Below are 12,099 nucleotides of genomic sequence, written 5' to 3'. Positions count from 1 at the left end.
TTCTTTTTTTTTTTTTTTTGATTTTTGGGCCACACCCGGTGACGCTCAGGGGTTACTCCTGGCTATGTGCTCAGAAGTCACTCCTGGCTTGGGGGACCATATGGGACGCCGGGGGATCGAACTGCGGTCCGTCCTAAGCTAGCGCTGGCAAGGCAGATACCTTACCTCTAGCACCACCATGCCGGCCCGGATATAAAGTTCTTTTTTTTTTTTTTTTTTTTTTTTGTGGTTTTTGGGTCACACCCGGCAGTGCTCAGGGGTTATTCCTGGCTCCAGGCTCAGAAATTGCTCCTGGCAGGCACGGGGGACCATATGGGATGCTGGGATTTGAACCGATGACCTCCTGCATGAAAGGCAAACGTCTTACCTCCATGCTATCTCTCCAGCCCCTAAAGTTCTTAATGAACTTTTAGTTGTCTTGTTTTTGGGGGGTGGATCACACTCAGCAGTGCTCAGAGGTTACTCCTGGCTCTGCACTCAGAAATCACTCCTGGCAGGTACAGAGGACCATATGGAATGCTGGGAACCGAACCCGGGTCCGTCCTGAGTCAGCTGTGTGCAAGGCACTGTGCTATTGTGCCACTGTGCTATTGCTCTGGCCTCCTTAAGAACTTTTTAATATCTTTTGGGTTTTTATTCAGCAGTACTCAAAGGTTACTCCATGTTCAGTGCTCAGGGGGTTACTCCTAGGGTATTCTGGGTATACAGTTCCAGGGCACCCATTGGCAAAGCATGTGTCAACCCTTTGAGCCCTCTCCCTAGTCCCAGATGTATTACCTTTTCCCTAGGGTGATAAATATATATTTTTCCCCTAATTTGAGAAAACCTATAAGTAAACAGATTTTTTGTTTAGAACACTAAAGACTAGAGACTAACTCAGAGTTAGTGCATGTGTGCCCCAAGACCTGCTCAGATGTGGTCCTTTCCCTTTGGAAGCCGCAGCAAGGCGGAGTAAGGGGCCAGAGTGCAACCTCAGAGCCTCTGCCTCTCTTTTAGGGAGCTGCTACGATGTGAGGCGGCGCTGGCCAGGCTCTACTGCCGAGTGGCCCTGCTCAACATCTTCGCCCCCAAGCTGCCTCACCTGTTTACTCGCCTCTTCCACATTCCTGCCATCCGGGACATTACCCTGGAACATCTACAGCTGCTGTCCAACCAGCTTCTCGCTCCTCCCCTGCCAGGTAAGCATGGCCTTACCAGAAATCACTGGGAGTTGAGCAGCCCAAGTCTGGCCCCAGGAAGAGAAACGCCAGCACTGTGATTCAGACGAGTCTTGGGAAGTCACACTTGAGCCCCAGCTCTCCCCACAGTGTTTCTCCACTCTGAAACATGTCAGCCTATGAGTCACCTCCATCGCCATCCACTGAGCATTCACTCAGCTTCCTAAAGTCATTGTGGATCAAAGGAGGCCAAGTATTATTTCTCAAGTCCTATGTCAGCACCATGAGCATTCTCTTTGCACTGTGGAGAGGGAGTTACCCTGTTTTGGGGCCCCTCCAAAGCTGTCCTCACAGAGGGGTTGTCCCTCTGAGTGGCGCTGTTCTAACACACCTGCTGGTGCACTTCACTAAACATGGAGCTTCTGGGCTAACAGCTGATGCTGTGTTTACTTCCCTGGAGAAAGTTCAGTGAGCCTGCCCTAAGCCCTGTCTAAGACTGAGAGATTATTTGGCTTTACCTGGCACCACACCCTCATCTTCTGTCCTTGACCTCCCAGCAGCTGACTCAGGAGCAGTGGGGGGGAAGGCTGCACTTCCACCACCATTTCAGTGCTGGGACCCAGGGCCCACTCCAGGACACTGGTCCCTAGCTCCAGAGCACAGGACACTTTCACCTGCTTCCCGGTCTCCACCCTGAGCCCTGAGCCAGCCCATGAGTCCTGGGTGTGGCTCAATGTGGCCAGAGGAGCATCTGAACAGGTCACTTGAATTCAGAGAAAGCAAATCTGACTCCAGCAGCTCCATCAGTGAAACAGGAATTAGACTTGTGCTCAACATAAGATTTTGTTTCCTGGGGCCGGGCGGTGGCGCTGGAGGTAAGGTGCCTGCCTTGCCTGCGCTAGCCTAGGACGGACCGCGGTTCGATCCCCCGGCGTCCCATATGGTCCCCCAAGAAGCCAGGAGCAACTTCTGAGCGCATAGCCAGGAGTAACCCCTGAGCGTCACAGGGTGTGGCCCAAAAACCAAAAAAAAAAAAAAAAAAGATTTTGTTTCCAGAAGCAGTTTTCCTTCTTGAAAGGAGATCTAGAGTCCTCAGATCCACCCATTAACTAGATGTAGCACACCAACACCTCTGGTTCGTTGTTATTTAGATTGGCATGGCCCTGGGCTGCTTTGGCTCTTGTAAAGCTGTGTTTTCTTTCCCATGCCCAGATGGTACCATCAGCTCCAGCTCTATCCTCCTGGCACAGTCTCTGCAGCATTGCCCCCACTCCCAGAACTGCTCTGCCACCGACCTCTTCTACCAGGGCAGTTCCCAGACCCTGAGGGAATGGCTCAATGTGGCCATCACACGGACGCTGCATCAGGGCGAGGAGAGCCTGCTGGAGCTGACGAGGCAGATCTGCTCCTTCCTGCAGGTACTGCAAAGCTTTTAAGGGCACTGGAGTCGGCTTACTTTTCTTCTTCTCTTTAGTTGGGGGGCCACTCCCAAGTGTTGGGGCTGGAGTGATAGGACACTGGTTAAGACACTTGTCTTGTACACAAGCTGACCAGGATTCGATCCCTGGCAAGCCATATGGTCCCTTGAGCCCACCAGGAGTGATTTCTGAGCACCACCAAGTGTATCCTAAAAACAAACCAAAAAAGAGTTCCAGAAGCTTTACTGGGACCAGCCAGGGCATGGTTCAATGAAAAGGCCCAAGGATGCAATGCTGCTCAGGCCTAGTGGTGCTGGGGACACCCAGATCACCCCAGTCATACTTGAACCCAAGTTAGGTATGTGTTGGCCCCAACCCAGCTCACCATTCAAGTGGCCTTCTTACTGGCTTAACAGAAATGAAAATCCTGGCCGAAGCCATAGCATAGCCGGAGGACACTAGACTTGTATCCAGCTGACCCAGCTTAAATTCCTGGCACCCCGTATGATACTCTGAGCACTGTCAGGAGTAAATTCCTGAGTGCATAACCAGAACCTCTGAGAACCACTGGGTATGGTCCAAAAAACAAACAAAATAAAGAAAATCCTTTCTTTCCCAAGGCTCGTGCCTGTATACCCTCACCTGCCTTTTTTCAGAGTCCTGTCTGATCCCACTTGTACTGTCCTTCCTCCCTGAGGGTTTATACATCTGCCTGTGTAGGCTCTGTCCTTGGCCTGTGAGCTGGGAGGAGGGAAGGCTCACTGAGCTGAGGCCCTGGTTTGCCTTGTTAAATCTCTCTCTGCAGACGGCGCCTGAGCAGTTTCCCTCTGAAGAGTTTCCTATTTCTGAGTCCAAAGTCAACATGGATGTTAATTTTCCCGGGGCAGCTTTTGTTGTTGTGTCCTGTAAAGAAAGTCAGTCTGGCTTCCGTAAAGAGTAAGTTATTCTTTCTTTGAAAGGCTAAAATGGAGAGAATAATAAAGCAGGTCCTGACAAAATTGGCAGAAGGAAAAAACTCCAAATTGTGTTCGTGCTTGAACGTCTGCCAGCTTTGAAAATGCGTGACAGTCCATGTTTAGATTAGTCCCCTTTAAAGACTTGCCATCTGGGGCTGGAATGATAGCACCTCGGTAGAGCCTTGCCTTGTATGTGGCCAACCCAGGTTAGATCCCCAGCATCCTATATGGTTCCCCAAGCCTACCAGGACAATTTCTGAGCACAGAGCCAGGAGGAACCCTTGAGCGCCACCAGGTGTAGCCAAAAAAATAGCAATTCGAAAAAAGTGATAGCACAGCACTAGGGCGTTTGCCTTGCATACTGCTGACCCACGAGGGGATTTGTTCGGTCCCCGGCATCCTATATACTACTACCCCAAGCCAGGAGTGATTTCTGAGTAACCCCTGAGCACCGCTGGGCGTGGCCCAAAAACCAAACAAATAACGAAATAAAAAAATAAAAAGGAATTTTCTTCTAAAATGTGGAATTGAGTGCTTAGTGATAAGGCCTGTGCCTGGTATGAATGAAGCCACGGGTTTGAAACCTGGCACTGCCCTCCCCCCTCACACAGTACATGGGAATGTCCGCTGCACAGTTCCCACACCTCTGCTCACGTTAGCACGCTTGTAGGTGTCCTCTGTGCTTTCCTCACCCTCCTTCCTTCTCCACAGCTCCTCTCTGTACAAGGCACCCTGGGCACGGGTACTTGTGTATGGGCTTGGCCACAAGGTGAAGCGAAACGGGCAGCTGAACCTCATCGAGGCCGTCTGTTACCCCAGGGATGCTTCTCCGGCCAACACTGGGCTCACACCTCCCCCCACTGCCAACCAGTACCCCTCCGTCATCCTCTCTGCAGACAAAGTCCACATCAAGCTAGGTGAGTCTTCTGATTCTTTTTTGAAGCCATCACCGCTACCTCCTCTCTGAACATAGGGTAGTATGGCGGGTTGTGCACTTCTTTCCTGTCTGCACATAGCGGCTGCTGTCCTTGTCCCACTTTCAGAGGACACACCTAGGCTCTGGGGAGTGCGCTCCATGCTGAGCCTGAAGCTGACAGTCCGGACTGAGGTTACCTTTCTTCCCGCCTCGTTTCTCAGGTGTTATTTTTTTGTTTTTGGGCCACTCCCGGCGGTGCTCAGGGGTTACTCCTGGCTGTCTGCTCAGAAATAGCTCCTGGCAGGCACGGGGGACCATATGGGACACCGGGATTCGAACCAACCACCTTTGGTCCTGGATCGGCTGCTTGCAAGGCAAAGACCGCTGTGTTATCTCTCTGGGCCCTCAGGTGTTATTTTTATGTGGTGCTGCCAATCACAGCCTTTTCCCTCGATTGCTTCTTCTAGGGGTGTCCCCCCCTCCTGGTGCTGTGCTGGTGCTGCATTCTCTGCCCCTGGAGTTCCCTCTTGCCATGGCCTTTGCGGAGCAGCTGCTGTCATGGAAAGCAGAGGAAGGTGAAGGGAAATCTGAGGACGAACCTGACACTATCCCTACATCGGTCCTTCTACAAGTGGTGGAGCTGCTCGGTGAGGTTCTTTCTAAGCCCAGGGCTGGGGCCCAGCAGGTTGTCTCAGCACCCGGGACAGCACTTGCCAATTGCACTAGGGTAGGGATACCTTGAGCCACCAGCTGTGCCTCTTGGCTGGGGGCTGTCGTTGGGGCAGGCTAGGGACTTGCTTATGAAGGTCTAGTGTGCCTAAGCCAGTGTGTGTCAGTGGCCAGTCAGTGGGTGTAGAAAAGCTGAAAACTGCTGGTTTCCCAGCATTAAGTGCTGGCTGTGACCCTCTCTGTATGGGATAGGGACCCACGCGCAGGTTTAAGAGTCGAGGAACCCTGGCCTCCACTCCCAACTCCATGACTGGTGGATGTTTGCCTGATTTTGAGACAAGAATAAAATGAATGTTTTTTCTTTCTCCACTTAAAAGCATAAATAAATGTCATTGTAATTTTGGAGGTTACAAAACATGGAATGGAAGAGAGAAAGCTGTTGCCAAATTAGACTTCAGTGACTTGAGTGCCTCAAAATTAAAGATTTTGCATTTAGACAAAACTCATGAAACACGAAACTTAAAGAATTGTGTGCATTCTTTAAGGAGTCAGAGAGATAGTATAGCTGATGGTCCCCCAAACCTGCCAGGAATAATCCCTGAATGCAGAGCCAGGAGTAAGTACTGATCAACACTGGAAGTAGCCCCAAAAAGAAGCAAGGGGCCAGAGGTGCTAGGTGTAGCCCAAGAAACAAAACAAAACAAAACAAAACAAAAAAGCAGAAACATGAAAACGAAGTTGAGGGGCCGGGTAGGTGGCGCTGGAGGTAAGGTGTCTGCCTTGCAAGCGCTAGCCAAGGAAGGACCTCGGTTCGATCCCCCGGTGTCCCATATGGTCCCCCCAAGCCAGGGGCGATTTCTGAGCGCATAGCCAGGAGTAACCCCTGAGTGTCAAACGGGTGTGGCCCAAAAAAAAAAAAAAAAAAGAAAACGAAGTTGAATGCGGGTATCTCCTCCCCCAACTTCTTATTTATCCCACCTGAATGAATGATCAGAACTGCCCACACCTGGAATAGGTGGGTAGAGAAGGGAGGGAATAAGAAGGGGAGAGTTAGAGAAGTGTGGGAGAAGCAAGAATCAACAGAGAGATTCAGCATCAGCAGTTGAGCATTAGCAAAGAAGCAGTAGCAGTAGCAGCAGCAAGGAGAGTTAGTCAGCAAGGAAGCCTGGAAAGGTAGCTGAAAGGGAGACAGAGGCTCAGAGAGCCAGAGGAGGAGAGAAGTAGCTGCTAGGAAAAGGCTTAGCTTAGAAGCCATGTAAGGAGATGTGCACAGCAGTTAGGACCGTGAAATAAAGCTGGCTGATTCCTGGAACTTCATCTGACTGCTTTACAAATCTCTCCACCCTCACCCTGCAACCTTCAGACCCACCAGACTGGAGGGGCTGCAGGAGCTGGGCCGAGCCGAGAAAGGTCTCACCATCCCTACACCAACTCTAGGACTCTTGAATATATATATTAAATCAACAATTGAGCTTTGAATGAATAGCTAGGTAAACATTCATGTAATAAAGCAAAATTAGTAAAATGTAAATGGTAGGACAGGTGGAAGTAATGGTAGAGATAGCATAGACAGGAAGGCATTTGTCTTGCACATGGCCATTTTTTTTTTAATTTTTTTATTTTGAATTATGAGAACAAAAGATGCAAAGAGGACAAGGTAAAGTTACAGTAGAAGGACAATCACCCATAACATAATTCTCAGAAGTCCCCTTGCTGATATCTTAACTTTGAACTTTCAGCCAAAGAACATTAAGATAAATAAAACAGAATCCATGTGCAATTACTTTGTCCCCCAAGTCCCCAGATTGTAGCACATTATAATATTTCTTAACAGCACACAAGGCAATCTAAAGCCATCAAACTTACATAACTCCTTAAACATTAGAGGCATAGTATTTTTTACATTTCCATGTACATGCATATTAGCTTAAGTTAACCTCAAATTTTAAGTGGGTGCATTTTAAGGATTAGAGTCAAAGGAGCACAGTAAAAACGGTGTTAGAGTGGCAATTGTTGTTTGCATAGGCCCACCAAAATATGAGAGGCATGGAAAGGAATAACCTTGGCCTAAATACAAAGAGATCCTACCCCTGAAGTTTCCTGGCATAAGACCAGCTCTAGGCTTCAGGCAAGTTATCGTCCGATCCAAGACATTGTCCGTAGTGCCAACACACTTTTCACACAGTCTCTGTTGTTGGTATCATGTTTCTGTATTAAAGATTCTGGAATCTGCATATCCTACATTGAAGTCATGATGTGGAGTGTCTTCTCGTTTCACCTCACCATGAAAGGGCAATGCAGGAAGCCCTGTCCTGTAAGCAGGTCATTGTTAAGTCTTCTCATTGTTAAGGGAAGTCTCTTCAGCAGGACGATGTCTGAGCAGTGGTAGGGTCTTCCGTGGTAGAGGATTGCTTCCAGGTGATGTTATAGACAAACCTCACAATTAAGGGGCAATACAGCAAGCCCTGTCCAGTAAGCAGGTCATTGTTCTTGTTGTCTTCTCAGTGTTAAGGGGTGTCTCTTTTGAGTAGATCGATGTCAGAGCAGCTGTAAGGTCTTCCCTGGTACAGGAATGCCTCTGGGTGATGTTATATACAACCTTGGATGTTTTGTAAATGTCTTCTGTAGATCAAGGGGTAAATGGAGAATGCCCATTCTTCTGAGGCCTGTGCCAGGTCTTTATGTCAATGTTCAGGGTGTAAGGTCTCATTGCACTACAAGATTTGTGTGTTCCCATCTCTATTAGATAAGAACTTATTGGTATGTATAGTATTTTCCCATTTTAGTGTGCCTAAGCAAACAAGAAATAAAGCCACGTGGTGCTATCAGATATATGGGGGCGTAAGAACATTTCCAACAATACCCATGACTTGGTTCAAACATAAGTATTAAACTGAGGGATTCTTTCACACCAAATTCCATATTGAGCAGTTCACAAAGAGAAGATAAAAAATATGGGGGGGGGGGGAATCGTCACTGTATAAGAAAATATTCAACAAAAGTTTATAGCCGTCAAAGAAAACACCCATAAAATGTTGAAAAGATATAAGTGTCTTTTTTATGCCTTTTAAAATAGTTGGGTGGGTGTTAACTCCAGGGCACCACTTTGGTCTGTGACTTAGGACTCTACAGTACTTAAGTTAGAAAGGGTAAATGAGGAGTAATGATGATAGGAGTTAAAGAAGTTAAAGAAAAATATGAACTTATGAAGGGGTATGCAAAAGGGCAGAGTACAAAATGGACATTCTGCATACATAAAAACATAATTCAATGATAGTGAGTACTATTAATGTTTCTTGTGTGAGTACTATTAATGTTTCTTGTGCGTGCGGGGGCTATGATTTTGAAAATATAGACTGGACAGAGATTAACAGTGACTTCAAGAAGCTGGGAGGCCAGAAGTTCAGAGCCCCACCCAGACTCTCCCTAAGGAGCTGAATGGATAATGGGGGAAGGCCTAGGGTACCTTCAAGCTCCACCAAGGGACCCAGCTCACCGGCTTGCCCAGGCATGTGGCCATGGGAAGCCCTGGAGATCTGGAGCAAGGCGGTAGAGGGCTGCTGGGGTTACCCAAGTCCCGCAGCCCCACTAGGCCTGGTCAAGAAGGCCTCCGGCATGGCGGGGGCCTGCCAAACCTCTTCCTGCTAGACTCCCGGCTCCCAGGAAGGAGAGATCCTTCAAGAAGCTGGGAGGGCACATGGCCATTTGACTTCAATCTCTGGACACATGTGCCCCCCCCCCCCAGACTCTGCCAGGATTGAGCCCTAAGCACCACCAGGTGTAGCCAAGAAATGCCAAAATACCCCAGATCTAGAGATCTGATGAGGGTAGCAGAGAACATGCTGTCAAGCCCCATCCTGGACTCAAGCCCAACACTTCATGCTGCACTCCCTCCAGCAATGACAGTTGTAGCCCCAATGCACCCCTCTCCCCTCGGGCTCTGCTGATCCTAAGTAGCACAGGAGTAGCTCCAGGTTCCCAAACCACACAAAGAGTAAGCACACACATCAACAAAGTGCAGGGACATAATGGTACCAACCCACAGTAGGGGTTTCCTGTTGAGAGAGTGAGAGCCAGGCGAGAGGGGCCTTGGAGGGTCTGATTTTCAGGGTATTTCTATGCTGCCAGGCGGGCCTGGCCTCATCCTGTGCTTCAGGAAACTTTGTCCTAGTGACTTGGAAGCCTTTGAGAAAACAAAGTAAGTGTGGGGCCTGTGCTCTAGAGTGTATAGCACTGGGGTCAGGGTCCTCATGTGTCTTTGGACTCCAGCTCTTCGGGGTCTTTCCTGCATCTGTGAGGGGGGATGAAAAAGCCTTTAGTCCCTGTTCACTGGGTGGCGGGGAGGCACCTGCTGACCGTGTGTCTTATCAGCCCTGTGGTGCTTTTCTTTGCCGTAGGAAACTTCCTGTGGACCACAGACATGGCGGCCTGTGTGAAGGAACTAGTTTTCCACCTCCTGGCTGAACTACTGCGCACGGTGCATGCCCTGGAGCAGCGAAAGCACCCTGTGGGCCTGTCCTCGTCCATCGCCCTCCAGCTGAACCCCTGCCTGGCCATGCTTATGGCCCTGCAGTCTGAGCTGCACAAGCTGTATGATGAGGAGACACAGAGCTGGGTCTCGGGAAGTGCCGCCCCTGACCAGGGCAGGTTCTCTGTGTACTTCCACGCCCTCATGGAGGGCTGCCTGGCAGTGGCCGAGGTCACCTTGCCCACCAACATGAGTGTCTCGGCCAGTGGGGTGACGACGACCCCCACCCCCAACCTCAGCGACTCATCTTCCTCCTCATCCTCTTCCCCGGGACAGACGCCACAGAGCCCCAGCCTCCTGTCCAAAAGGAAAAAGGTCAAGATGAAGCGGGAGAAGGCCTCGTCCTCGGGGAAGCGCCAGTCCTCCCGCTCTGCGGACTCCGATCCCGCTGTGCTCAGCATCGGGGGCAGCAAGCCCGAAGACATGCTCTGGTTCCACCGAGCACTCACCTTGCTCATCATCCTTAGGCACCTCACCCGAAAGGACCCACAAGGGCTGGGCGTGACGAGCGACGCCATTGCCGATGCCTGCCAGGCCCTGGTCGGCCCCACGGCCCACAGCCGCTTGCTGGTCATCTCCGGGATCCCCACCCACCTGGAAGAGGGTGTTGTCAGGGGGGCCATCCGCAAGGCCTGCAGTGCCCATGGAGGGGTCTTTAAGGACGAGATCTACATTCCCTTACAGGACGAGGACCCCAAGAAGTCAAAAGACAAGGCGGAGAGCAGCGATGGGAAAGGTGAGCCGGAGAAGGCCCTGGGCTTCCCTGCCTCGGACAGTTTGGAGGTCAGCACGTCCAGCAGCCTGGCCCCTGCCATGAGCATCAGCGCGTCTGCTTCCACAAGCCAGGCATCTCTCTGTAGCTCGCAGGGCATCTCGCAGACGGTCAGCGACCTCTCGGTGGAGCCGCTGCCCGCTGGCCTGGAGCTGCCCGTCCCTGCTGGGCTACTGGAGCCCCACGGAATCTCCAGCCAGGAGAGTCTGGACATTTCGCTATGTAGTACCGGCAGCCTGGGGAGCCTGGGCAGTCTCGCGGAGCCACTGGACAACGCAGAGATGGCCTCCGTTTCGGACATGGGCTCCATGTACACAGTCACGTCTCTGGACAACCAGCCCCTCACCACGCGCCCCATCAAGGGCTTTGCAGTTGTGGAGGTAACCACCTTTGTGCCTGGCTAGCCGTGTAGACCATCAGCAATATCTTTAAGTCCCCCCACATTTATTCCCAAGGGATTAATAGGTAAATTGGGGACATTTGGCACCTCTCCACAGCAGCTCTTGGAAACAGTAACCTATTATGCTAATTTTACATATAAATATATTTTAACTTTTCAGCTATCCACCAGTGCTACTCCAAGTGGGTACTTGGACTCCCAGCTGTGCTCAGGGGAACACAGGCATGGAACCTGAGTCTCCTGCCAGCAAAGTATGCTGGAACCATAGTACAGCAGGGTAAGACAGGGCCAGAACAGGTAGGGCATTTGTCTTGTACGAAGCTGATCCAGGTTCCATTCCTGGCATCCTATGTTGTCCCCCAAGCCTGCCAAGAGTAATTTCTGAGCTCAGAGCCAGGAGTAACTACTTAGTAAGTGGGCCGGAGCAATAGCGCAGCAGTAGGGCATTTGCCTTGCATGAGACTGACTCAGGATGGACCTGGGTTCAATCCTTGGCATCCGTATAGTCCCCTAGGCCAGGAGAGACTTCTGAGTGCATAGCCAGGAGAACCCCTGAGCGTCACTCGTGTGACCCAAAAAACAAACAAAAAAAAAAAAAAACCACAACCCTTTAGTGCTGCCAAGTATAGCCCAAAAACAAAACACAAACAAAAAGGTTTGTTCCAGCCCCATTGAATTAGCTGTTCGACCCTGACTACCTGTAATTGAGGTCTCAGTGCTCCTTCAATTCACTTTCTGAGTGAGGTGAATCTGTCTGAGCGGCTTTGGCCATTGCTGATGGACAGGCTTTAGGAAGGCCTTTCCAGGGAGCTGTAGTGATCATATAGCATATAGGGCACTTACTTTCTTACTTTCTTATCTAATCCCCAACACCACATATGGTCCCCTGAGCCCCCCACCAAGAGTGATACCTGAGCTCAGAGCTAGGAGTAAGCCCTGAGCACTTCTAGGTATGGCAAAAAAAAAAAGTACATGTCTGGGGCCTGAAAGATAGTACAGTGGGTAAGGCACTTGCCATGCATGCAGCCAACCTAGGTTCGAGCCCCTCTTCTGTATATGGTCCCCTAAGATCCACCAGGAATGATAACAGCACAGAGCCAGGAATAAACTCTTGAACATAGGCAGATGTGACCCCCCCAAAAGAAACTCCAAGATAAAAATTAATTAAAAATAAATAGTTGGGGCTGGCGAGGTAGCGCTAGAGGTAAGGTGTCTGCCTTGCAAGCACTAGCCAAGGAAGGACCTCGGTTCTATCCCCGGCATTCCATATGCTCCTCCCAAGC

At 50.3% G+C, this 12,099-nt stretch overlaps 1 protein-coding gene across 2 annotated transcripts in view; it reads left to right on the top strand.

The window, feature by feature from the left end:
• HECTD4 (HECT domain E3 ubiquitin protein ligase 4) overlaps nt 1-12,099 on the top strand; it is a 168,525-nt gene that overhangs the window by 143,831 nt on the left and 12,595 nt on the right. For both annotated transcript variants that reach the window (XM_049789310.1, XM_049789309.1), the window contains exons 56-61: nt 997-1,178; nt 2,370-2,575; nt 3,381-3,511; nt 4,243-4,448; nt 4,915-5,094; nt 9,514-10,796. In XM_049789310.1, the coding sequence (XP_049645267.1) occupies nt 997-1,178; nt 2,370-2,575; nt 3,381-3,511; nt 4,243-4,448; nt 4,915-5,094; nt 9,514-10,796 (2,188 nt within the window). The remainder of the gene's footprint in view (nt 1-996; nt 1,179-2,369; nt 2,576-3,380; nt 3,512-4,242; nt 4,449-4,914; nt 5,095-9,513; nt 10,797-12,099) is intronic.

The sequence above is a fragment of the Suncus etruscus genome, chromosome 15, assembly GCF_024139225.1.
Source record: "Suncus etruscus isolate mSunEtr1 chromosome 15, mSunEtr1.pri.cur, whole genome shotgun sequence".
Taxonomy (NCBI): domain Eukaryota; kingdom Metazoa; phylum Chordata; class Mammalia; order Eulipotyphla; family Soricidae; genus Suncus; species Suncus etruscus.
The sequence above is the reverse complement of the archived record's forward strand: the minus strand, read 5'-3'. Positions and strand labels throughout refer to the sequence as shown.